The sequence below is a fragment of the Electrophorus electricus genome, chromosome 3, assembly GCF_013358815.1.
Source record: "Electrophorus electricus isolate fEleEle1 chromosome 3, fEleEle1.pri, whole genome shotgun sequence".
NCBI classification, from domain to species: Eukaryota; Metazoa; Chordata; class Actinopteri; order Gymnotiformes; family Gymnotidae; genus Electrophorus; species Electrophorus electricus.
Window position 1 is genome coordinate 30,833,393 of NC_049537.1, and position 25,680 is coordinate 30,859,072.

General features: G+C 34.9%; 1 protein-coding gene across 1 annotated transcript in view; it reads right to left on the reverse strand.

Moving 5' to 3' along the window:
• Window positions 1-25,680, reverse strand: part of LOC113588851 — a 59,316-nt gene that overhangs the window by 12,109 nt on the left and 21,527 nt on the right. Inside the window, exons 5-29 of the mRNA XM_035524409.1 lie at window positions 19,189-19,335; window positions 18,660-18,833; window positions 18,421-18,453; window positions 18,067-18,216; window positions 16,622-16,836; window positions 16,088-16,223; window positions 15,685-15,858; window positions 15,464-15,496; window positions 15,109-15,258; window positions 14,705-14,878; window positions 14,485-14,517; window positions 14,131-14,280; window positions 13,728-13,901; window positions 13,479-13,527; window positions 12,163-12,287; window positions 11,760-11,933; window positions 10,533-10,581; window positions 9,193-9,317; window positions 8,790-8,963; window positions 8,533-8,565; window positions 8,179-8,328; window positions 2,408-2,608; window positions 1,117-1,226; window positions 822-886; window positions 332-468 (exon numbers count right to left, since the gene is read on the reverse strand). Of these exons, the coding sequence (XP_035380302.1) occupies window positions 332-468; window positions 822-886; window positions 1,117-1,226; window positions 2,408-2,608; window positions 8,179-8,328; window positions 8,533-8,565; window positions 8,790-8,963; window positions 9,193-9,317; window positions 10,533-10,581; window positions 11,760-11,933; window positions 12,163-12,287; window positions 13,479-13,527; window positions 13,728-13,901; window positions 14,131-14,280; window positions 14,485-14,517; window positions 14,705-14,878; window positions 15,109-15,258; window positions 15,464-15,496; window positions 15,685-15,858; window positions 16,088-16,223; window positions 16,622-16,836; window positions 18,067-18,216; window positions 18,421-18,453; window positions 18,660-18,833; window positions 19,189-19,335 (3,135 nt within the window). The remainder of the gene's footprint in view (window positions 1-331; window positions 469-821; window positions 887-1,116; window positions 1,227-2,407; window positions 2,609-8,178; window positions 8,329-8,532; window positions 8,566-8,789; window positions 8,964-9,192; window positions 9,318-10,532; window positions 10,582-11,759; window positions 11,934-12,162; window positions 12,288-13,478; window positions 13,528-13,727; window positions 13,902-14,130; window positions 14,281-14,484; window positions 14,518-14,704; window positions 14,879-15,108; window positions 15,259-15,463; window positions 15,497-15,684; window positions 15,859-16,087; window positions 16,224-16,621; window positions 16,837-18,066; window positions 18,217-18,420; window positions 18,454-18,659; window positions 18,834-19,188; window positions 19,336-25,680) is intronic.

Below are 25,680 nucleotides of genomic sequence, written 5' to 3' on the forward strand. Positions count from 1 at the left end.
CAGCAAAGCTGTGCTTCTTCCAAATGCTTCAGGAATCATGCTAGGATGCATGAGATCATTGACTCCTCAAAAGAGACTTTAGATCAAAATATGGATGTTTCTTCCATGAGGCGAACACTGATTGCTCTTATGTTTTCACTAAAAGATCAGTGCCAGTGGAGTACATTGTGCTAAAGGAAATTCTTAAAAAGGATTTTAAGTAACAGCGTAACTCAGGTTATCCAGTTCTACCACTGCAGTATTTGTTATTGCCATTTATATTACAACAACATTAATTATAGTTAAATAAATATAAATGTATTGCAAATATAAAATGGAATTACAACCCTACCAGTCTGAATGATGGCATTTTGATTCACTGGAAATCCTAGACTAATGAGTTTGTTAATAAGTTGTTCATTTGCTGATGCCAAATCAGGGTTACCACTTGTTGCAGTTATACTGTAGTCTACAATCACACTGCCAGGCCTGTTTAAAACACACAGAACACAATTCAAAATGTGTGATTTTAAAGAAACTGAACAAAAAATTTCAAAAATTCAAATATTTGATAAGCAAATGTAAAGCTTATCATTTTCAATCAGTAGTTTCTGTATCCAGTTTCCCAGGGTGTTAGGTTATGTATTTGACCTTCCAGACATAATACCACTAATGTTTTCAGGAGCATCAGGATATCATTCCCTAATTACACTTAATAGTTTTTTTCATACCTTGAAAAATTCTTCCTTTTTCTGATTATTATTTTTGCACATTCTAAATTCTGCAATATGGACCTGTAAATATGTATTTAAATTAAAGATGCTGATTGTAAATAGCAATACCTGAAATTAGTCACCACTGCAGAATTGTTCTGGTAGGAAGGTACAATTCTGTAACTAGCATCAATCTGGAAAAAAGGTCAGAAAAAAAATCAGATGCCCCATGTGTCATTTATTTCATTGTGAAAACAGATTTATATGATTTATAACATAACATAATAACAGTTACAGCCATATATTCAAAAACAACAAAAACAATAAATAAATAATAACATAATAATAATAATATTAATAATAACCACAGCTGAAGGCTTTCAGCATTAAAAGGGCCCAGCAGATTAATATGTGAAACACTTACTGACTGTTCAAGGGTTGTTTTATAATATGTGTACTTTGGAGTATCTTTGCTGGTGAGTGCAAGGTCAAATTGTTCATATATCATCAAGGATAAATGTATGATATAGGTGCCTGTTAAAATATCAATATATAAATGTTAAACAATGTAAAGTGTAGAAATATTGTAGAAGACATAACTATTAACAATAAGTTAAACAGTTGAATCTACTATCTTTAACTGGATCAAAGTCAAGGGCAAGGCAAGTATAGTTGTTCAGAACATTTCATACATAAAGACAATTCAATATGCTTTACATAAACCAGAACAAGAGCTTAAAAGTACAAAATAAATACATATAGATTTATAACATGAAGGTAAATGGAAAGACCAAATTTGGTGATAAAAACAAATATATGTTCTAACTGAAGTAAATTAGGATACTTCATTTGTGTGTGTGTGTGTGTATATATATATATATAAAATACATTATATATTGTCTTTTTCATCATTTCTCATATCATATAATCATTTCTAACTAGGAATTATTCCATCCTACAGACCTCTCATCTGCAAAGCCTGACCAGCTGTAAAACCTGTCCAAGTCTGGAGTGAAAAATGCATTTTACTGCTGCTGCAATTGTTTTGAAAACACAGACTGGAAGGTGTTTGCACAAAACACGGCAGAATACAGCTCATCTATTTTGGATTATATAGTCTTCCCAAATCAAAAACCACGGCTCATCAGAAATGGTCTCTTCTCAGGGCACAAGGTGCTGCCTACAGATCAGGGGACAGCCTGGTTTACAGTAATGGAGCACCCCAACACATATGTCAGGATGCTATTTGTTGATTATAGCTCTGGTAAATACATCATATACACAATACATAATAGCCCCCCATAAATTGGAAGACAAAGCAGAAAGGAAGTGCAAATTGATGTTTGTTGAAATAAAATTAATTAAAAAAAAAAAAAAAACGTATATACAGTGGGGAAAATAATTATTTGATCCCCTGCTGATTTTGTAAGTTTATCCCCTTACAAGACATGAACAGTCTATAATTTTCAGGTAGGTTTATTGTAACAGAGAGAGATAGGATATCAACAAAGAAATCCAACATAAAAACATTAAATAAAGGTTATAAATTCATTTGTATTTGATTACGTGAAATAAGTATTTGATCCTCTAGCAAAACGTGACTTAGTATTTGGTGGAGAAACCCTTGCTGGCAATCACAGAGGTCAAACGTTTCTTTTAGTTGGTCACCAGGTTTGCACACGTTTCAGGAGGGGTTTCGGTCAACTCCTGCTCACAGGCACTTTCCAAATCCTGAAGGATTTGAGGCTGTTTCAGCTCTCTCCACAGATTTTCTATGGGATTGAGGTCCGGAGACTGGCTAGGCCACTCCAGGATCTTAATGTGCTTCTTCTTCCACTCCTTTGTTGCCTTGGCTGTATGTTTTTGGTCATTGTCATGCTGGAAGACACATCCACGACCCATCTTCAGTGTTCTGGCTGAGGCCAGGAGGTTCTCATTCAAGATTCTATGCTACATGGCCCTGTTCATCAGGGTTTTCTTTCTGACTGTGCTCCCAGCTCCCTTGGGATCATTAACAAGCTCCTTCTGTGTAATTCTGGGCTGACACCTCACCTCTCTCAGAATCATCCTTACCCCATGAGGTGAGATCTTACATGGAACTCCAGAGTGAGGGTGATTGACTGTTGACCATTTTCAAATTATCACGACAACAGTGGTCTCTTTATCACCAAGCTTCTTTCTGATGTTCTTGTAGCCCATTCCAGCCTTGTGCAAATCTACAATCTTGTCCCTGACACCCTTTCACATCTCCTTGGTCTTTCCCATGGTGGTCGAGAGATTTGAATGGAAGAGACTGATTCTGTGACAGGTGTCTTTTATACACATAACAAGGTGAGATTAAGAGTACATTCTTAAAGGGGCAGGACTAATTTGTGTGCCTCATGGGCACATAACTGGTCAGTGGGGGTCAGATTTCTTGCTGGTTAGAAGGGGATCAAATATGTATTGCACTTAATCAAATACAAATTAATTTATAATCTTTATTTAATGATTTTTAAAATTATTATTATGTAGACATTATTATGTAGATATCTCTGTTAAAATAAACCTACCATGAAATTTATAAACATGTTCATATCTTTGTAAAGGGGTAAGCTTACAAAATCAGCAGGGGATCAAATAATTATTTTCCCCACTGTATACCCCCCCCCCAAAAAAAAAAACAAAAAAACAAAACAAAACAAAACAAAACAAAAAACATAAACCAAGTCCGGGGTGAAACGACATAAAATATGAGCTAAATTGATATATTATGATGGTGTGAGCAACCGAGACGAAGCACAGAATGCAGGTGGGAGTCTGCAAACCAAAAAGGCATTTAATCAAGACCAAAAATAAAACAAACAATAGAGCACAAAAGTAACAAACAGTACATGAACACTTACAGTTGATACAGCGATCGTTGCAGAAACATTACAAAGACAATTAACCAACAAACTAGACGTTCACAACAGGAATATGTTTTGCACACTAATCACCTCTGTTGTTGAAAGAATTCAACTTTATTGTCCTTATACCAATACAGTGTTTTATATAATGAAGCACTGTCAGGCTACTTCTCTAGTGCAGTGATTTACAAAAGTGCAAAAACAAAAGAAAAAAATCAGGGACAGTAGGTACATAGCTAATAAATACAGATGGTGTTCGTGAACAGTAACTGTAGGTCAGAAGGTAGAGGTAGAATTATAAAGTGGCAGTGTGTGATGTGTTGATTGACTAAGTGAGATTCTCAGCTGTGTGGACACAGAGGAACTTGAAGCTGCACACCTTTTCCACCAAATTTCCCCCTGAAGGATCAGTGGTGTGTGCAATCTGCTCCCACACCTGAAGTTGGCAATCATCTCCTTGGTTTTGCTAGGAGTTTGAGGGAGAGGTTATTGATGGTGCACCACTTGGTTTTGTTGGTGATGTTGCTGATTATTATTTTATCGTTGGCAAACTTGATGATAATGTTGTTTTGCAATGAAGTCATAGATGTAGAGCATGTAGAGCAAGGCTGAAGAGATGCAGCTTTGGGGGTATCCTGTGCTGAGTATGAGGGATGTGGTCACCGATCCTAACAGACTGTAGTCTGCAGGTGAGAAAGTCCAAAATCCAGTATGTAATAATGCATGGCTTAGTCCATGAGTTTTCAGTCTGAAAGGGATGAGGGTAGAGCTCAAATCATCAAACAGCATTCTGACATAGGTGTTTGTTCTGTCCTGGCGGTTGAGGGCTGTGTGCTTTGCCACAGAGACTGCATCATCAGTTGATTTGCTTGTGCATTAGACAAACTGATGGAGGTCCAAACTGTTAGGAAGACTTCCTTTAATATGGGCTAAGATCAGTCTCTTGAAGCACTTCATCATTATGGATGTAAGAGTGAGGGGACGGTAGTCATTTAGGAATTAGTTTATGGGTTTCTTAGGGACTGAAATGATGGCTGTGGTTTTAAAGCATACAGGAACAGTGGACTCTGTCAGAGAACAGTTGAAGGTGTCCATAAAGGTGGCAGCCAGCTGATTGGCACACACTTACAGGACCCAGCAAGGGATGCCATCTGTACACTCTGCTTTCTGACTTGAGTCTCTCATCAATGCTCTCTTGACCTCATCTGAAGCCAGTATGAGTGCTGGCTCCTCTGCAGGGGGGGTGGGGGGAATCAGGGCAGTGGTGGTTAGCTGAGCCTAAGCAGTTGTCTCAAAGTGAGCATAGAAAGTGTTCGGTTCAGTAGGGTGGGAGGCATCTCTGGTCGCTGAGTTACTGACTTTGCAGTCTCATTGATTGTTTGGCTCTCTTGCCACATGATTTGTGGATTTGTGTTGGTGCTGAAGTAGACTACAATTTGTATGCTGCGGTTGTTCTTTGCAGCTGTTATGCCAGCCTTTAGGTTGTGTCTAGCAGCTTTTGGTTCCACATTGTTTCCAGATTTTTAGGCTGCCTCTTGTGCTTTCAGTAGACTGCAGAATTTCATTGTTCATCCTTGGTTTTTGGTTTGGAATTGTGCAAATTTGTATTGTTTGATTTACATCATCTAGTCTCTGGTGGCTGCAGTTTTAGACATGTCCCAATGACTGCATTGAAAGCAGTCCTGACTCTACTTTCAGGTCACACCAACACTGTTTTCTCTCTAGCTTTAAAACCCATTTCAGCAGTTCTTGGTATGTCGGCTTCATCAGTAGAGAGATGTGTTCACTGTTACCAAATAAAGCCAGAAGGATGGGATGTAAGCCTCCTTGACAATTGTGTAGATGTGATCCATCATGTTTTCTCCTTGTCTCGGACAGGAGACGTGCTGTTGGAACTTAGGTAGCCCTGATCTGAGATCAGTCTGATTGAATTCACCCATGATGAGTGTGTAGGGTGACCATATTTTGATTTTTAAAAAAGAGGAAGGGCATGTATATACAACTACTTTTAGCACATTTATTTATTAGACTTCCTTACAGGACCAATAAGAATTGCCTTCAGGGACTGTATGGACAGATAGTTATCACTCTCCATTCAGCTGTTCCTTGGAAATAAAATCACATTTTAAAAATGCATAGATTAAAAAAAAAATTATTTTCATGGTCACAGATTAAATGAAAATCAGTTGCCATAAATATTCCCTACATCACTAGACCCCTTTCAGTAGTTCAGTAGTCTGAACTAGAGTGAAAGTGATGGGATGTGAGGGTAAGGAGACTGATTCATATCAAATTATATTGTCACAGGGATGCTGTACACGGACAAAATGGACATCATAAAAAAACCACGCCCAGTCGTCACTATCATCACTATCAGCTGTGATTGGACATGATTAGGCTCAGCTGTTTTTGGGTATTTTTTTCTACACATAGTTCAAAGGTAAAAAAAAAAAAAAAAAAAAAAGAAGGACATGATTACCAGTGAGATCTTTGTTGATGAAACAAATAATTTTACAAATTGTGCTTTGATTAACTATGATATGGAATAAAAGGATTTGTAAACATACGTGATGGGGTCATCTGTGTGGATGCTGTTGGAATTTTTGAAATTGTTGCTGTAGTGGCAGTGGTTGGTTCTGTATAAGTACAGAAGTAATTTGAGTGGTTGAAATAAACACAAAAACTCTTTCAAAACTCTGGATTATTACATTGTTTTCCCCAACTCATTGTTTTTATACATTTTTGCCATACCTCCTGCTAAAAAATGGTATATATTTAATAATAAACCACTAATACACTATTCATGATGTCCACAGAAACCAACTGTTTTCAAGTGATGTGATGGAAAGCTTCAGTTTGAAGCCTCTAAATTCTACATGTGTAAGGCAAAACCTCAGTGTTTGTTAAGCTGTTTCTAGGCTTTAGTCAACATAGCTCTTTATTTCCCAACAATATAAAAGTTATTTTAGGAGGTGAAGTTAATCACTGAGACTTTTAAATCTTGACAGAGAGAGAATCAGGAAGAAACAGAAATTTCACCACCAACTAACAGGACATTTAAAACAAATTCGAGAAAGGACACTAAAATCTTTGTCAAAATAAAAGCAATTTTACAAAATAATATGCATTATTTGGTATAAAATGTGTGGTAACCATACTTGTGTGTGTTGTCCATGAGTCTCCTGTGTTGGCTGTGGTAGGTGTGGTTGGTGCTGTGGTTCAGTGGTTCAATCAAACAAAACAAACAAAAAAACATTTCAAGACTTAGTAACAGGATATTAAATCTCAGGATGAAAAGTTCTTACAGAGCTGCTCAAAAAAGCAAATGCATGTTAGTGAACATTACATTAATTTTGTAATGCTTAATTTACTAAGACCCTCATTGTAAGCAATGCCCAATTTAGGACTTCCTCTTGCAGGAACAATGGCATATGTTTAGTCACTGATGCAAAACACATAAAACATGATGTCAGCAGAAGCCAACTGACTTGAAATATGATAACTAATAATGGGCAGATGAGATATTAATGAATTAATAAGGACACTTTGTGGAAGGGTAATGAGGTTTGGGGGCATGCCTGAGACATTTAGTCAACACAACTCTTCATTTCCCAACAAAATAAAATTTATTTTAAGGGGTCAAGTTAATCAGTGAGACTTTTAAGGCTTGACTAAGAGAGAGAATTGGGACGAAACAGAAATTTAATAGCTACCTGACAGGTAGAAAAAATCGAGAACTGACAGTGAAATCTTTGTCAAAATAAAAGCAATTTTACAAAATAATATGCATTATTTGGTATAAAATGTGTGGTAACCATACTTGTGTGTGTTGTCCATGAGTCTCCTGTTTTGGCTGTGGAAGGTGTGGTTGGTGCTGTAAATGTTTATGTGGTTAAACCAAACAAAACACTTTTTCAAGACTTAGTAACAGGATATTAAATCTGAGTATTAAAAATTATTAAAGAGCTGGTCAAAAAAGCAAACACCTGCTACTAATACTATTAAATTCAATATATAATATATAATACTATTAAATTCAATATATAAAAATGTATAATATTTAAGGAACTCAGACATAATGAAATGATTTGAGTCACATTTACTTTGAATCCAAAAATGCTGAATCCAGATACTACTACTACTAATAATAATACCGTTACAGATGATCTTATTCTCATGGAAAGCTTATACATACTAGTTAGCTCTGTCATTGGTTGGCAGAATTGTCCATCATTTGGAATAGCACTGATGCAGCCACAAGTGCCATTGATGATGTCATCACAGTGCTGATATACTGAGCACTTATTACATGGCCAGAAATACTGATCCACACACCTGCACTGGTATCCAGTATTATTCAGGAGACACACTGGGAAATGACAGGAACACATCAGAGTTTGCTGATTTTGAAAAACGAAAATATCGTGGAATGTTTTACAACAATGTGCTGAAATTAAAAAACAATTGGAAATAATACACTAAGAATATTCTATTCAGTACTTTCTAATTAGATCTGAAATACTTATAGCTTGCATGTCTACAGTGTTCTCTGATTTCCTCTGTTAATAATCTTCAGCGGAGAGTGAAATGTCATTTACCTGTAGTAATGTTAATTTCAGTGATGGCTATGTCACTAGTGACAAAAGGAAAACTGACTGTCTTCAGTAGGTTCATTAGGCTGTTAATGACTGAAGTATCCACTATGTCAAGCTCAACCTCAATTAAGTATTCCATCTCAATAGGAGTAACTGTAGGACAAAGGGAAAAGTCATTTAGTAGCACTTTAGTTCACGAATAAGTGGGAATCAACATGGTAATGGCACTGTAGAATAAGCTCTAAATAAATATCGAATATTGACAGAAAAGAGAAATGGCCAAAAAATAAAGAAATAAGACAAACACAAACTTTTAAATGACTTCTTCTGGCTGTAAATCTGATATTATATGTTTACCTGGTGGTGATGGAGTTGGACATGTTGCGATATCTATAAACAGAGCGCAAGAGAATGATTTAAAAACACTCTAAAATGTATAATATTTAAGGAACTCAGACATAATGAAATGATTTGAGTCACATTTACTTTGAATCCAAAAATGCTGAATCCAGATAATAATAATAATAATAATAATAATAATAATAATAATAATAATAATAATAATAATAATACCATTACAGATGATCTTATTCTCATGGAAAGCTTATACATACTAGTTAGCTCTGTCATTGGTTGGCAGAATTGTCCATCATTTGGAATAGCACTGATGCAGCCACAAGTGCCATTGATGATGTCATCACAGTGCTGATATACTGAGCACTTGTTACATGGCCAGAAATACTGATCCACACACCTGCACTGGTATCCAGTATTATTCAGGAGACACACTGGGAAATGACAGGAACACATCAGAGTTTGCTGATTTTGAAAAACGAAAATATCGTGGAATGTTTTACAACAATGTGCTGAAATTAAAAAACAATTGGAAATAATACACTAAGAATATTCTATTCAGTACTTTCTAATTAGATCTGAAATACTTATAGCTTGCATGTCTACAGTGTTCTCTGATTTCCTCTGTTAATAATCTTCAGCGGAGAGTGAAATGTCATTTACCTGTAGTAATGTTAATTTCAGTGATGGCTATGTCACTAGTGACAAAAGGAAAACTGACTGTCTTCAGTAGGTTCATTAGGCTGTTAATGACTGAAGTATCCACTATGTCAAGCTCAACCTCAATTAAGTATTCCATCTCAATAGGAGTAACTGTAGGACAAAGGGAAAAGTCATTTAGTAGCACTTTAGTTCACGAATAAGTGGGAATCAACATGGTAATGGCACTGTAGAATAAGCTCTAAATAAATATCGAATATTGACAGAAAAGAGAAATGGCCAAAAAATAAAGAAATAAGACAAACACAAACTTTTAAATGACTTCTTCTGGCTGTAAATCTGATATTATATGTTTACCTGGTGGTGATGGAGTTGGACATGTTGCGATATCTATAAACAGAGCGCAAGAGAATGATTTAAAAACACTCTAAAATGTATAATATTTAAGGAACTCAGACATAATGAAATGATTTGAGTCACATTTACTTTGAATCCAAAAATGCTGAATCCAGATAATAATAATAATAATAATAATAATAATAATAATAATAATAATAATACCATTACAGATGATCTTATTCTCATGGAAAGCTTATACATACTAGTTAGCTCTGTCATTGGTTGGCAGAATTGTCCATCATTTGGAATAGCACTGATGCAGCCACAAGTGCCATTGATGATGTCATCACAGTGCTGATATACTGAGCACTTGTTACATGGCCAGAAATACTGACCCTCACACCTGCACTGGTATCCAGTATTATTCAGGAGACACACTGGGAAATGACAGGAACACATCACAGTTTGCTGATTTTGAAAAACGAAAATGTCGTGGAATGTTTTACAACAATGTGCTGAAATTAAAAAACTATTGGAAATAATACACTAAGAATATTCTATTCAGTACTTTCTAATTAGATCTGAAATACTTATAGCTTGCATGTCTACAGTGTTCTCTGATTTCCTCTGTTAATAATCTTCAGCGGAGAGTGAAATGTCATTTACCTGTAGTAATGTTAATTTCAGTGAGGACTATGTCACTAGTGACAAAAGGAAAACTGACTGTCTTCAGTAGGTTCATTAGGCTGTTAATGACTGAAGTATCCACTATGTCAAGCTCAACCTCAATTAAGTATTCCATCTCAATAGGAGTAACTGTAGGACAAAGGGAAAAGTCATTTAGTAGCACTTTAGTTCACGAATAAGTGGGAATCAACATGGTAATGGCACTGTAGAATAAGCTCTAAATAAATATCGAATATTGACAGAAAAGAGAAATGGCCAAAAAATAAAGAAATAAGACAAACACAAACTTTTAAATGACTTCTTCTGGCTGTAAATCTGATATTATGTGTTTACCTGGTGGTGATGGAGTTGGACATGTTGCGATATCTATAAACAGAGCGCAAGAGATTGATTTAAAAACACTCTAAAATGTATAATATTTAAGGAACTCAGACATAATGAAATGATTTGAGTCACATTTACTTTGAATCCAAAAATGCTGAATCCAGATAATAATAATAATAATAATAATAATAATAATAATACCATTACAGATGATCTTATTCTCATGGAAAGCTTATACATACTAGTTAGCTCTGTCATTGGTTGGCAGAATTGTCCATCATTTGGAATAGCACTGATGCAGCCACAAGTGCCATTGATGATGTCATCACAGTGCTGATATACTGAGCACTTGTTACATGGCCAGAAATACTGACCCTCACACCTGCACTGGTATCCAGTATTATTCAGGAGACACACTGGGAAATGACAGGAACACATCACAGTTTGCTGATTTTGAAAAAGGAAAATGTCGTGGAATGTTTTACAACAATGTGCTGAAATCGAAAAACAATTGGAAATAATACACTAAGAATATTCTATTCAGTACTTTCTAATTAGATCTGAAATACTTATAGCTTGCATGTCTACAGTGTTCTCTGATTTCCTCTGTTAATAATCTTCAGCGGAGAGTGAAATGTCATTTACCTGTAGTAATGTTAATTTCAGTGAGGACTATGTCACTAGTGACAAAAGGAAAACTGACTGTCTTCAGTAGGTTCATTAGGCTGTTAATGACTGAAGTATCCACTATGTCAAGCTCAACCTCAATTAAGTATTCCATCTCAATAGGAGTAACTGTAGGACAAAGGGAAAAGTCATTTAGTAGCACTTTAGTTCACGAATAAGTGGGAATCAACATGGTAATGGCACTGTAGAATAAGCTCTAAATAAATATCGAATATTGACAGAAAAGAGAAATGGCCAAAAAATAAAGAAATAAGACAAACACAAACTTTTAAATGACTTCTTCTGGCTGTAAATCTGATATTATATGTTTACCTGATGGTGATGGAGTTTGACATGTTGCGATATCTATAAACAGAGCGCAAGAGAATGGTTTAAAAACACTCTAAAATGTATAATATTTAAGGAACTCAGACATAATGATATTATTTGAGTCACATTTACTTTGAATCCAAAAATGCTGAATCCAGATACTACTACTAATAATAATAATACCGTTACAGATGATCTTATTCTCATGGAAAGCTTATACATACTAGTTAGCTCTGTCATTGGTTGGCAGAATTGTCCATCATTTGGAATAGCACTGATGCAGCCACAAGTGCCATTGATGATGTCATCACAGTGCTGATATACTGAGCACTTGTTACATGGCCAGAAATACTGATCCTCACACCTGCACTGATATCCAGTATTATTCAGGAGACACACTGGGAAATGACAGGAATACATCAAAGTTTGCTGATTTTGAAAAACAAAAATGTCGTGGAATGTTTTACAACAATGTGCTGAAATTAAAAAACTATTGGAAATAATACACTAAGAATATTCTATTCAGTACTTTCTAATTAGATCTGAAATACTTATAGCTTGCATGTCTACAGTGTTCTCTGATTTCCTCTGTTAATAATCTTCAGCGGAGAGTGAAATGTCATTTACCTGTAGTAATGTTAATTTCAGTGAGGACTATGTCACTAGTGACAAAAGGAAAACTGACTGTCTTCAGTAGGTTCATTAGGCTGTTAATGACTGAAGTATCCACTATGTCAAGCTCAACCTCAATTAAGTATTCCATCTCAATAGGAGTAACTGTAGGACAAAGGGAAAAGTCATTTAGTAGCACTTTAGTTCACGAATAAGTGGGAATCAACATGGTAATGGCACTGTAGAATAAGCTCTAAATAAATGTCGAATATTGACAGAAAAGAGAAATGGCCAAAAAATAAAGAAATAAGACAAACACAAACTTTTAAATGACTTCTTCTGGCTGTAAATCTGATATTATATGTTTACCTGATGGTGATGGAGTTGGACATGTTGCGATATCTATAAACAGAGCGCAAGAGAATGATTTAAAAACACTCTAAAATGTATAATATTTAAGGAACTCAGACATAATGAAATGATTTGAGTCACATTTACTTTGAATCCAAAAATGCTGAATCCAGATACTACTACTCATAATAATAATACCGTTACAGATGATCTTATTCTCATGGAAAGCTTATACATACTAGTTAGCTCTGTCATTGGTTGGCAGAATTGTCCATCATTTGGAATAGCACTGATGCAGCCACAAGTGCCATTGATGATGTCATCACAGTGCTGATATACTGAGCACTTGTTACATGGCCAGAAATACTGACCCTCACACCTGCACTGGTATCCAGTATTATTCAGGAGACACACTGGGAAATGACAGGAACACATCATAGTTTGCTGATTTTGAAAAAGGAAAATGTCGTGGAATGTTTTACAACAATGTGCTGAAATCGAAAAACAATTGGAAATAATACACTAAGAATATTCTATTCAATACTTTCTAATTAGATCTGAAATACTTATAGCTTGCATGTCTACAGTGTTCTTTGATTTCCTCTGTTAATAATCTTCAGCGGAGAGTGAAATGTCATTTACCTGTAGTAATGTTAATTTCAGTGAGGACTATGTCACTAGTGACAAAAGGAAAACTGACTGTTTTCAGTAGGTTCATTAGGCTGTTAATGAATGAAGTATCCACTATGTCAAGCTCAACCTCAATTAAGTATTCCATCTCAATAGGAGTAACTGTAGGACAAAGGGAAAAGTCATTTAGTAGCACTTTAGTTCACGAATAAGTGGGAATCAGCATGGTAATGGCACTTTAGAATAAGCTCTAAATAAATATCGAATATTGACAGAAAAGAGAAATGGCCAAAAAATAAAGAAATAAGACAAACACAAACTTTTAAATGACTTCTTCTGGCTGTAAATCTGATATTATATGTTTACCTGGTGGTGATGGAGTTGGACATGCTGCGATATCTATAAACAGAGCGAAAGAGAATGATTTAAAAACACTCTAAAATGTATATTATTTAAGGAACTCAGACATAATGAAATGATTTGAGTCACATTTACTTTGAATCCAAAAATGCTGAATCCAGATAATAATAATAATAATAATAATAATAATAATAATACCATTACAGATGATCTTATTCTCATGGAAAGCTTATACATACTAGTTAGCTCTGTCATTGGTTGGCAGAATTGTCCATCATTTGGAATAGCACTGATGCAGCCACAAGTGCCATTGATGATGTCATCACAGTGCTGATATACTGAGCACTTGTTACATGGCCAGAAATACTGACCCTCACACCTGCACTGGTATCCAGTATTATTCAGGAGACACACTGGGAAATGACAGGAACACATCACAGTTTGCTGATTTTGAAAAAGGAAAATGTCGTGGAATGTTTTACAACAATGTGCTGAAATCGAAAAACAATTGGAAATAATACACTAAGAATATTCTATTCAGTACTTTCTAATTAGATCTGAAATACTTATAGCTTGCATGTCTACAGTGTTCTTTGATTTCCTCTGTTAATAATCTTCAGCGGAGAGTGAAATGTCATTTACCTGTAGTAATGTTAATTTCAGTGAGGACTATGTCACTAGTGACAAAAGGAAAACTGACTGTCTTCAGTAGGTTCATTAGGCTGTTAATGACTGAAGTATCCACTATGTCAAGCTCAACCTCAATTAAGTATTCCATCTCAATAGGAGTAACTGTAGGACAAAGGGAAAAGTCATTTAGTAGCACTTTAGTTCACGAATAAGTGGGAATCAACATGGTAATGGCACTGTAGAATAAGCTCTAAATAAATATCGAATATTGACAGAAAAGAGAAATGGCCAAAAAATAAAGAAATAAGACAAACACAAACTTTTAAATGACTTCTTCTGGCTGTAAATCTGATATTATATGTTTACCTGATGGTGATGGAGTTGGACATGTTGCGATATCTATAAACAGAGCGCAAGAGAATGATTTAAAAACACTCTAAATGTATAATATTTAAGGAACTCAGACATAATGAAATGATTTGAGTCACATTTACTTTGAATCCAAAAATGCTGAATCCAGATACTACTACTAATAATAATAATACCGTTACAGATGATCTTATTCTCATGGAAAGCTTATACATACTAGTTAGCTCTGTCATTGGTTGGCAGAATTGTCCATCATTTGGAATAGCACTGATGCAGCCACAAGTGCCATTGATGATGTCATCACAGTGCTGATATACTGAGCACTTGTTACATGGCCAGAAATACTGATCCTCACACCTGCACTGGTATCCAGTATTATTCAGGAGACACACTGGGAAATGACAGGAACACATCATAGTTTGCTGATTTTGAAAAAGGAAAATGTCGTGGAATGTTTTACAACAATATGCTGAAATCGAAAAAACAATTGGAAATAATACACTAAGAATATTCTATTCAATACTTTCTAATTAGATCTGAAATACTTATAGCTTGCATGTCTACAGTGTTCTTTGATTTCCTCTGTTAATAATCTTCAGCGGAGAGTGAAATGTCATTTACCTGTAGTAATGTTAATTTCAGTGAGGACTATGTCACTAGTGACAAAAGGAAAACTGACTGTTTTCAGTAGGTTCATTAGGCTGTTAATGAATGAAGTATCCACTATGTCAAGCTCAACCTCAATTAAGTATTCCATCTCAATAGGAGTAACTGTAGGACAAAGGGAAAAGTCATTTAGTAGCACTTTAGTTCACGAATAAGTGGGAATCAGCATGGTAATGGCACTTTAGAATAAGCTCTAAATAAATATCGAATATTGACAGAAAAGAGAAATGGCCAAAAAATAAAGAAATAAGACAAACACAAACTTTTTAAATGACTTCTTCTGGCTGTAAATCTGATATTATATGTTTACCTGATGGTGATGGAGTTGGACATGTTGCGATATCTATAAACAGAGCGCAAGAGAATGATTTAAAAACACTCTAAAATGTATAATATTTAAGGAACTCAGACATAATGAAATGATTTGAGTCACATTTACTTTGAATCCAAAAATGCTGAATCCAGATACTACTACTACTAATAATAATACCGTTACAGATGATCTTATTCTCATGGAAAGCTTATACATACTAGTTAGCTCTGTCATTGGTTGGCAGAATTGTCCATCATTTGGAATAGCACTGATGCAGCCACAAGTGCCATTGATGATGTCATCACAGTGCTGATATACTGAGCACTTGTTACATGGCCAGAAATACTGATCCTCACACCTGCACTGGTATCCAGTATTATTCAGGAGACACACTGGGAAATGACAGGAACACATCACAGTTTGCTGATTTTGAAAAAGGAAAATGTCGTGGAATGTTTTACAACAATGTGCTGAAATCGAAAAACAATTGGAAATAATACACTAAGAATATTCTATTCAGTACTTTCTAATTAGATCTGAAATACTTATAGCTTGCATGTCTACAGTGTTCTCTGATTTCCTCTGTTAATAATCTTCAGCGGAGAGTGAAATGTCATTTACCTGTAGTAATGTTAATTTCAGTGAGGACTATGTCACTAGTGACAAAAGGAAAACTGACTGTCTTCAGTAGGTTCATTAGGCTGTTAATGACTGAAGTATCCACTATGTCAAGCTCAACCTCAATTAAGTATTCCATCTCAATAGGAGTAACTGTAGGACAAAGGGAAAAGTCATTTAGTAGCACTTTAGTTCACGAATAAGTGGGAATCAACATGGTAATGGCACTGTAGAATAAGCTCTAAATAAATGTCGAATATTGACAGAAAAGAGAAATGGCCAAAAAATAAAGAAATAAGACAAACACAAACTTTTAAATGACTTCTTCTGGCTGTAAATCTGATATTATATGTTTACCTGATGGTGATGGAGTTGGACATGTTGCGATATCTATAAACAGAGCGCAAGAGAATGATTTAAAAACACTCTAAAATGTATAATATTTAAGGAACTCAGACATAATGAAATGATTTGAGTCACATTTACTTTGAATCCAAAAATGCTGAATCCAGATACTACTACTAATAATAATAATACCGTTACAGATGATCTTATTCTCATGGAAAGCTTATACATACTAGTTAGCTCTGTCATTGGTTGGCAGAATTGTCCATCATTTGGAATAGCACTGATGCAGCCACAAGTGCCATTGATGATGTCATCACAGTGCTGATATACTGAGCACTTGTTACATGGCCAGAAATACTGATCCTCACACCTGCACTGGTATCCAGTATTATTCAGGAGACACACTGGGAAATGACAGGAACACATCATAGTTTGCTGATTTTGAAAAAGGAAAATGTCGTGGAATGTTTTACAACAATATGCTGAAATCGAAAAACAATTGGAAATAATACACTAAGAATATTCTATTCAGTACTTTCTAATTAGATCTGAAATACTTATAGCTTGCATGTCTACAGTGTTCTTTGATTTCCTCTGTTAATAATCTTCAGCGGAGAGTGAAATGTCATTTACCTGTAGTAATGTTAATTTCAGTGAGGACTATGTCACTAGTGACAAAAGGAAAACTGACTGTTTTCAGTAGGTTCATTAGGCTGTTAATGAATGAAGTATCCACTATGTCAAGCTCAACCTCAATTAAGTATTCCATCTCAATAGGAGTAACTGTAGGACAAAGGGAAAAGTCATTTAGTAGCACTTTAGTTCACGAATAAGTGGGAATCAGCATGGTAATGGCACTTTAGAATAAGCTCTAAATAAATATCGAATATTGACAGAAAAGAGAAATGGCCAAAAAATAAAGAAATAAGACAAACACAAACTTTTAAATGACTTCTTCTGGCTGTAAATCTGATATTATATGTTTACCTGGTGGTGATGGAGTTGGACATGCTGCGATATCTATAAACAGAGCGCAAGAGAATGATTTAAAAAACACTCTAAAATGTATATTATTTAAGGAACTCAGACATAATGAAATGATTTGAGTCACATTTACTTTGAATCCAAAAATGCTGAATCCAGATAATAATAATAATAATAATAATAATAATAATAATAATAATAATACCATTACAGATGATCTTATTCTCATGGAAAGCTTATACATACTAGTTAGCTCTGTCATTGGTTGGCAGAATTGTCCATCATTTGGAACAGCACTGATGCAGCCACAAGTGCCATTGATGATGTCATCACAGTGCTGATATACTGAGCACTTGTTACATGGCCAGAAATACTGATCCTCACACCTGCACTGGTATCCAGTATTATTCAGGAGACACACTGGGAAATGACAGGAACACATCACAGTTTGCTGATTTTGAAAAAGGAAAATGTCGTGGAATGTTTTTACAACAATATGCTGAAATCGAAAAACAATTGGAAATAATACACTAAGAATATTCTATTCAGTACTTTCTAATTAGATCTGAAATACTTATAGCTTGCATGTCTACAGTGTTCTCTGATTTCCTCTCTTAATAATCTTCAGCGGAGAGTGAAATGTCATTTACCTGTAGTAATGTTAATTTCAGTGATGACTATGTCACTAGTGACAAAAGGAAAACTGACTGTCTTCAGTAGGTTCATTAGGCTGTTAATGAATGAAGTATCCACTATGTCAAGCTCAACCTCAATTAAGTATTCCATCTCAATAGGAGTAACTGTAGGACAAAGGGAAAAGTCATTTAGTAGCACTTTAGTTCACGAATAAGTGGGAATCAGCATGGTAATGGCACTTTAGAATAAGCTCTAAATAAATATCGAATATTGACAGAAAAGAGAAATGGCCAAAAAATAAAGAAATAAGACAAACACAAACTTTTAAATGACTTCTTCTGGCTGTAAATCTGATATTATATGTTTACCTGGTTGTGATGGAGTTGGACATGTTGCGATATCTATAAACAGAGTACAAGAGAATGATTTAAAAACACTCTAAGATGTATATTATTTAAGGAACTCAGACATAATGAAATGATTTGAGTCACATTTACTTTGAATCCAAAAATGCTGAATCCAGATAATAATAATAATAATAATAATAATAATAATAATAATAATAATGTTACAGATGATTTTATTCTCATGGAAAGCTTATACATACTAGTTAGCTCTGTCATTGGTTGGCAGAACTGTCCATCATTTGGAATAGCACTGATGCAACCACAAGTGCCTTTGATGATGTCATCACAGTGCTGATATACTGAGCACTTGTCGCATGGCCAGAAATACTGATCCTCACACCTGCACTGGTATCCAGTATTATTCTGAAGGCACACTGTGGACATGTCACATTTATTTGATGTTTAAAAGCATAATTTTACAAGCATAAAATCATTTTAAATATGTTTGCATGAATTTTCTATAGTAACTTCATTATTATATGCTAATTATTTTTAACAATATTATAAAGAAATGATCATGATTAGGATTTTATGCCATTTAAATTTATGCCACTACAAATTACTGATTACCAATTTTTTTCATATTCAAAGTAAACAGTCCAATGGACTACTATTTAAAATGCTGCAATCTAATTACTTTCCTGCTGGTACAACCATCAACAAAATGCCACAAGCGCCCATATTTTCTCCATTCAGACTCATGAACAGCTCAGCAAGCCTTTTTTTCACCTGTTGTTATGTTCATCTCTGTGACATCCGTTGTGTTATCAAGTATAACTGGGAAAGGTATTCCTTCCAGCACGGTTTTCAATTCATCTATCACTGCATTTGTGGTATTCACTTCTATTTTAACCAAAAACTCAAAGAATGGTATTTCTGTAGACAATACAGTGGTCATGTAAATTTAAGGATATCCATTTTGCGAGAAATTCTAAAAGCAGTTTTAAAACATTTTCTTACCACTTCTTGGTACACACATCTCCCTATCACTTGGAATTCCACTGATACAACCGCATGTTCCCAAAGTTATTTCACCACAGGCTTCATAGGCAGTACAATCATAATATGGCCAAACATATTGTTCCTCACAAATGCACTGGTATTTAGTGTCATTTGGAAAGCACACTAGTGAAGACAGAAATCATTTTAAAGTATATGACCAAATATAATATTGTGATTATACACAGTAACTTTACTTTAGGCGAATTAACTCTAGTTCTGTGTTAAGATTTGTGAGGCATCTCACTATGAGAGTTGCAAGCAGTTTTGAATAGAGTCATGACAAAGTAGTCAACACAAACTCTCTTAGGCTCTGTAATCATCAATGAATGGTCTGGCACCAATCTAAAGCCTGTGACCCCTAATGACTGTAGATAAAATCCATGAATGAGCTGCACATGTGAGACAGCTTAAGACATGAACAGTGAAAGTGTCCTCCTAACTGTGAAAGGACCAGGCTCACTGGAAGCACTGTGGCACCCTCTGGTGACACAACATAGAGATGCAGATATCGTGGTGTAAAGAGTGAACTAGATTCTCTTTTGACTGTTATAATATGTGTCAGTGGAGCAAGGAAGTGTAGCACACACAGAGCTGTCTTATCAGGGATCCAGAAATGTTCTTTTTTTGGCATAAATCTTTCCATGCTTGTTGTAATGAAAATTAAAGCCACTCTCACTGATATACAGCCATCTAGAAGCCACTGGCAGATGTGGTATGTGAAAGAGAAGCATATGCATCATCCTTAGATAAAACTGCTACTAGTCTTTGCTCCAGTACTGTTGCTGCTTTTTAAGTCTTGTAGTGTTTCTCAGACTCAGTTAGAAGGAGAAATCTAAGCATGATGAATAATGCATAGATTTGAGACAAATCTGACAGAGAACTCACAGAGTAACTGATTACATACAACAGAGGAGAAAAACTGATTGACTACAAACAGGCATGGACTCATTAGTACTTCCAAGGTTAGACATGTCTGAGATGATTCCCATAGCGAGATGCCAAAGAGATTCCATGAACAGCCAAGAAACGAATAATTAAATACATCTTAAAAGCCACACATTTGAAACTTGTTTAAAAGGATTGCCTTTATAACAGATTACCTGTTGTAATGTTCAAGGCATCAATTTCTGTTGTGTTGTCTACTTGAAGTGGAAAACTTATTGATTCCAAGGATGTTTTCATTTGTTCTATGAAAATCACTTCTGACACATTTACCTCCACCTCTAAAATGTATAGTAGTTGATCTGTGCTGACTGGAAATAATAATATTGTGATTTTGGTTTAGATGGCAGATTAAAAAGCATTTTAGATACAACCCCATGTTCAAAATGACTTGCGTTTTACAAGTTTTAAAAGCATCCTTGATTCTAAGAAAGGTGCTATATAAATGTAAATAATAATAGTATTATAATAATAAATGAAAAATAGATGTCTTTCTTACCATCTCTTTTTTGTCTTACGTGATGCAGTTGTCCATCCGTATAACTAAACTGAAATGAAATTGTAAAGCTGATTAGAATATAGCACCAGTGTGAAAAACACTGCTGAAAGTATTGCAAGACAGAGATAACAAAAGACTGGATGAAACAGAAACAAACAAATACAGCAAACACTATGGAAACATGATGCCAGAGGGAGACACTGTGACTCTTGGTTTCATAATTTCCTCCATATCCTTCTAAATGTACGATATAGCTACAGAGTCCTATCCTCTCATATCACTATTATCAAGATCCTATATCTGTAATATTTCTAGCAGGCAGTTATAGAACAGCATCAGATGTACCCCTATTCTTTGTAAAACTAAATCTGGCAATCTTAATTTAAAATAACCTTTTTGTCAAATGATTATTAGCCCAGGTCAAAAGCAGCCAGCATAATACAACAACAACAGCAACTGTCACGGAACGCTCGCCTCCCGCGAGTCACATGGTTTGGCCCAGCATGTGCAGTGATCTGTATTTGTGGCCACGCCTGCACACACCTGCACCTTGTCTACTCTAAATGTATATAAACCCTTGTCAAAGTGTGCAGTGTGTTGGTCATTGTTGAAGTAGCGTGTTGTTTGTGTGGTAGTGTTCAAACGTAGCATTCATATCTGTTAGTCTAACTCATGCTAATGTAAATAATTGTTAATGTTAGTCATCGTCAGTGTTCATGTAGTCTGCATTACTGTTTACATTGTTTGTGTTACACGTGAGTGCCCTGTTGTCATTGGTGTTTTGTGTTGTGTCTCACACGTCGAGAGAGTCTGTGCGTCCTGCCCCACGCCCTTCGGCACTCGGGCTCATGTTACAGCAACAACAACAACAATAATTATGTACAAATCAAAGTAAACTTTTCCTTTACCTCTATAATGAAGTCAGAAATATCAGGGAGTCCTTGTGTGTTGTCCAGACATATGTGAATGATCAAAATTACAATAGTTCTCAGCAGGAATTTTGTTGTCGTCCCTGTAAATGTAAAGGTAAGGAATTAAAAAATGTTTACAATTCCATTATCCATATTCCACTATAAGGAAACTTCAATAATCAACATAATCAACCACACACTACAGATTAGATAAAGATTAGGTTGATTAAGACTGGTGTATTCCATTAACACACCGATCAACACATTATAGGCCTAATGTTAACCCTCTGGTCCATACACATGATCTGAACATCTTGTCCTAACAGCAAATAATGTTCAAATGTTTAAACTCTCTAGTGTGTGTAGGTCAAAATGTAAGCAAACTATGGATATATTATTCACTGTTAGCTCAAGAATACAACAGTACAGTAACTGAACACCATAGTCATATTATCAGTGCAAATCTATTTTAAAGGGATTTTTACCATGCATTTTAGCAAAACTATTTAAACATTCTTTTCAAATTTCTGATAATAAAGAAAAGCTCAACATAAGCATGATGTATAACATTATAAAAATATATATAATACATAAAAATGTAATGTCACAAGAAATCTCAAATTAGTTGGCATAGGTTGGCATAGGTGGCATAGCTGTAAAAAGGCCACATTGGATTTTATTTCAACAAATAGCACATTCATCACAATAACATTCTTGGGACACTACAAGTAGAAAAATACAAATAATAATATGATTACCTGCATGACTTAAAATATAATAACTTACCCTTACTGCCCATGATGAAGATTCAAAGAGTCAGGCTGATGCTGTGAACTGTGTCACAACAGTTTCCTTTGCCTGAGATATACATGAAAATGCCAGTATGCCATGTAAATGTTATGTGTGAGGTTTGTGCAAATGTATAAAATAAGTTAGATTAACTACAGAGCATTCATAATATACTTCAGTTGTATGACTTCCTCAAAAAGTAATTTTGATCTTTCAATCTATTTTTCATATTGTGGAGGTAATTAAAAAGGTGTATTTGTAGGTCTGGGCATTGAATAAGAAACCATAAGGTAAAGCCTAGGAATTAGAACACAGAATAGAGGCCCCTGTGGGTCTCTGGATGCAGGCAGAGACTTTGATGTAAGTGGTTTCAAGGTCTCCATTCGATCCTAAGGCAGATCTCTGTGGACTGGTCCCATGAGAAATAACTTAATTAATGTTGGGGAAGACCATTGTTTTTTTTAAAGACTTTAAAGTGTCTTTGAGAGTTCTGTAACTAATCAAGGTTCATTATCTTACCCCCAAGGACAGGGTGATACTGACCTGCACCTTCTAAACTTGCTCAACCAAGCACCTGCAAGATGGTGCAAAAAAAAAGGGGATATTCTTCACTTACACAGTATTGGATTCCATTTTGCATAATGATATGTAACTTGCACATTATAGAATCTCAATTTGCATATACTGAATAATGTATTTTTTGTTACATTAGTATGTTAAAGAAGGTGGAATGATTATATAATCACTTTGTATGATTATCAGACATTCTTCAGAGGATGCCCCAATATTACTTTGACCTGCAATAAAGAACAGGACCTGCTATTCTCTTCAATGATTTCTCAAGTCTGCATCTTTATTCTTGAATGTAATAGAAATTATTATACCAGCATATAATCGATTTTACAAAGGACATTATCGTCCTCACATAGGAACAACAAAAGTCTAAAGTGATAAATGAAACAAGAAGTTACATTATTTTTGTAAAGAGAAAATGTAATATCGTTAAGCACAGATGATTTTCAATAGCAAATAAAAATAATGGAATAATAAATGTAATTAAAACTAGAAAGAGGATATTTATAATTAAATTTATCCTTGCTCAACAGTTTGTTTGTTTTTTTATTTCAGAGGAGAATGACATACACAAGGATATTTGTAAAAACTAATTTCTACAAATATCTTTGTGTTTGTGTTAACCATTTTTGTGAACAGATGATTTAACACACAATGCTGTGAAATGCTAAATAAATGAATAAGTAAATCGGGTACAGTCTGTAGGACACCACCACCTAGTAAAAACGTGATGACAAAGTTTGCTTCACTGATGGTTATTGTAGTCTGGAAGTCATTGCATAGATGTGCCAGAATTGCCATTACTCTAGGAAATAAGACTTTTGATAAGTATCAATAGATTGATACACAAGAATGGAAATACCCCTGTGTAAAATTTAACATCTGTGAACCTGGCTACCTGTCAGGATTTCTCAGTGCACTCGATTGTTCATCTATGAATAATGGTGACATATTGGTGTCCTGGTTGGTTTCTGTACAATGCCTGTACAACACCTACAATTATCATCTGCAATATGTAATATATGTAATATAATCATAAATATAGTGCTTGTCCAAATCACACAACCTTGTTTTTTTTTACTTTTGGTTTCAGAAGGGATTTTGTTGTTTTACTTTTTGTTGTAGAAGTTAAATGTAGTTTGGAATTTGTCAGTTCTTCTTTCTTATGTGATAGGATTGGATAGGGAGGTTACTTTGTAGATGAAAGATTGTTCACATATGTTGGATTCCATAGAGTCTCTGGGTATGGTGATGTAACAAACAGGTTTTTTATAGTGTCATAAACTCTGCTGTGAAAGTATTAGACACATGACATTTATGGTGTTTATTACAAGAAATTAACACTTCTAAAAGTGTTTCGAAATCAGGAGGTACAAGTTCAAAAATCAATAAAACTGTAAAAATCTGACTCAATCAATCTCCAGTTTGACCAAACTCAGGTTTTGATTAAAGATCCATGATCTTTGCCATAAATATGAAGACAGGAAATTAAGAACTGGGAAAATGCTTTTATAGCACTGTATATAGGTATTAATGAAAAAAGTAACCAAATTTAGTTCGTTGTGAAATTGTAACATGGAATATAATCATTGAATATAAACATATTCAGGAACAGTGAGAAACCTAAGTAATAATAATAATAACAATAATAATAATAATAATAATAATGTTACACTTTCAACAGTTAAATTATATTTTGGAAGCTATTGTTTTCAGGTTTAGCATAAGATATATGCCTTTTGTCCACTGCATTTTGAAGACTTTATCTTGTAATCCACACAATAATTTAAGGTTGCCTCTAAGGGATTTGTGCAAAAGGGCTATCTGTTTTATTCACCTCACGCATTGGTTTACAGTGCCACACAGACTAAGAAACACATTCCCAATCTATACTTGTAATGTGTGTGTTTTTGATGTTGACTGCTCTTATATATTACTGAGTGCAATGCATTTTAAAGTTCAAGTTCGGTTTATTTGTCACATACATAGTCATACACAGTATAACTCGCAGTGAAATGGTTTGAGAAAGCATGATTAAAGCTACTGTTTACTCAGTTCAGCAATACTTGTATTGTAATATGTATAAGCCAAATCATGCTTTCTCACCAAAAACCAAGAATAAAAAGAACAGAAAGTGTATAAAACCTGTTTAATTAATCGTAAATGATCCATGGCTTTTGTAGGCTGTTTAGGAGTCATGTCTTGGCTCCACTGCATATTGATTTCACTTAGCTAACAGGTTTGCCAGGAACTTTTTTTTAAATTTTATTTTATTGACACCTTTCTGTTCAACAAGCCTCATGGAACAGAGCAGTGAATCTCACTGAGATGCACTTACTGGACTAGTTTAGTTTTCTATCCTGTTTCACTATTCCATTGCTTGAGCCTGCCCTTGGTGTTTGGCACCCAGAGTTAGAGAGCACTATGTCAATCTCTGCTCAAGTGCATCATAAGTGCATCAGTCACTTGCTTTTAAATAAACAAATTTTCAAGCTTTCATGTAAC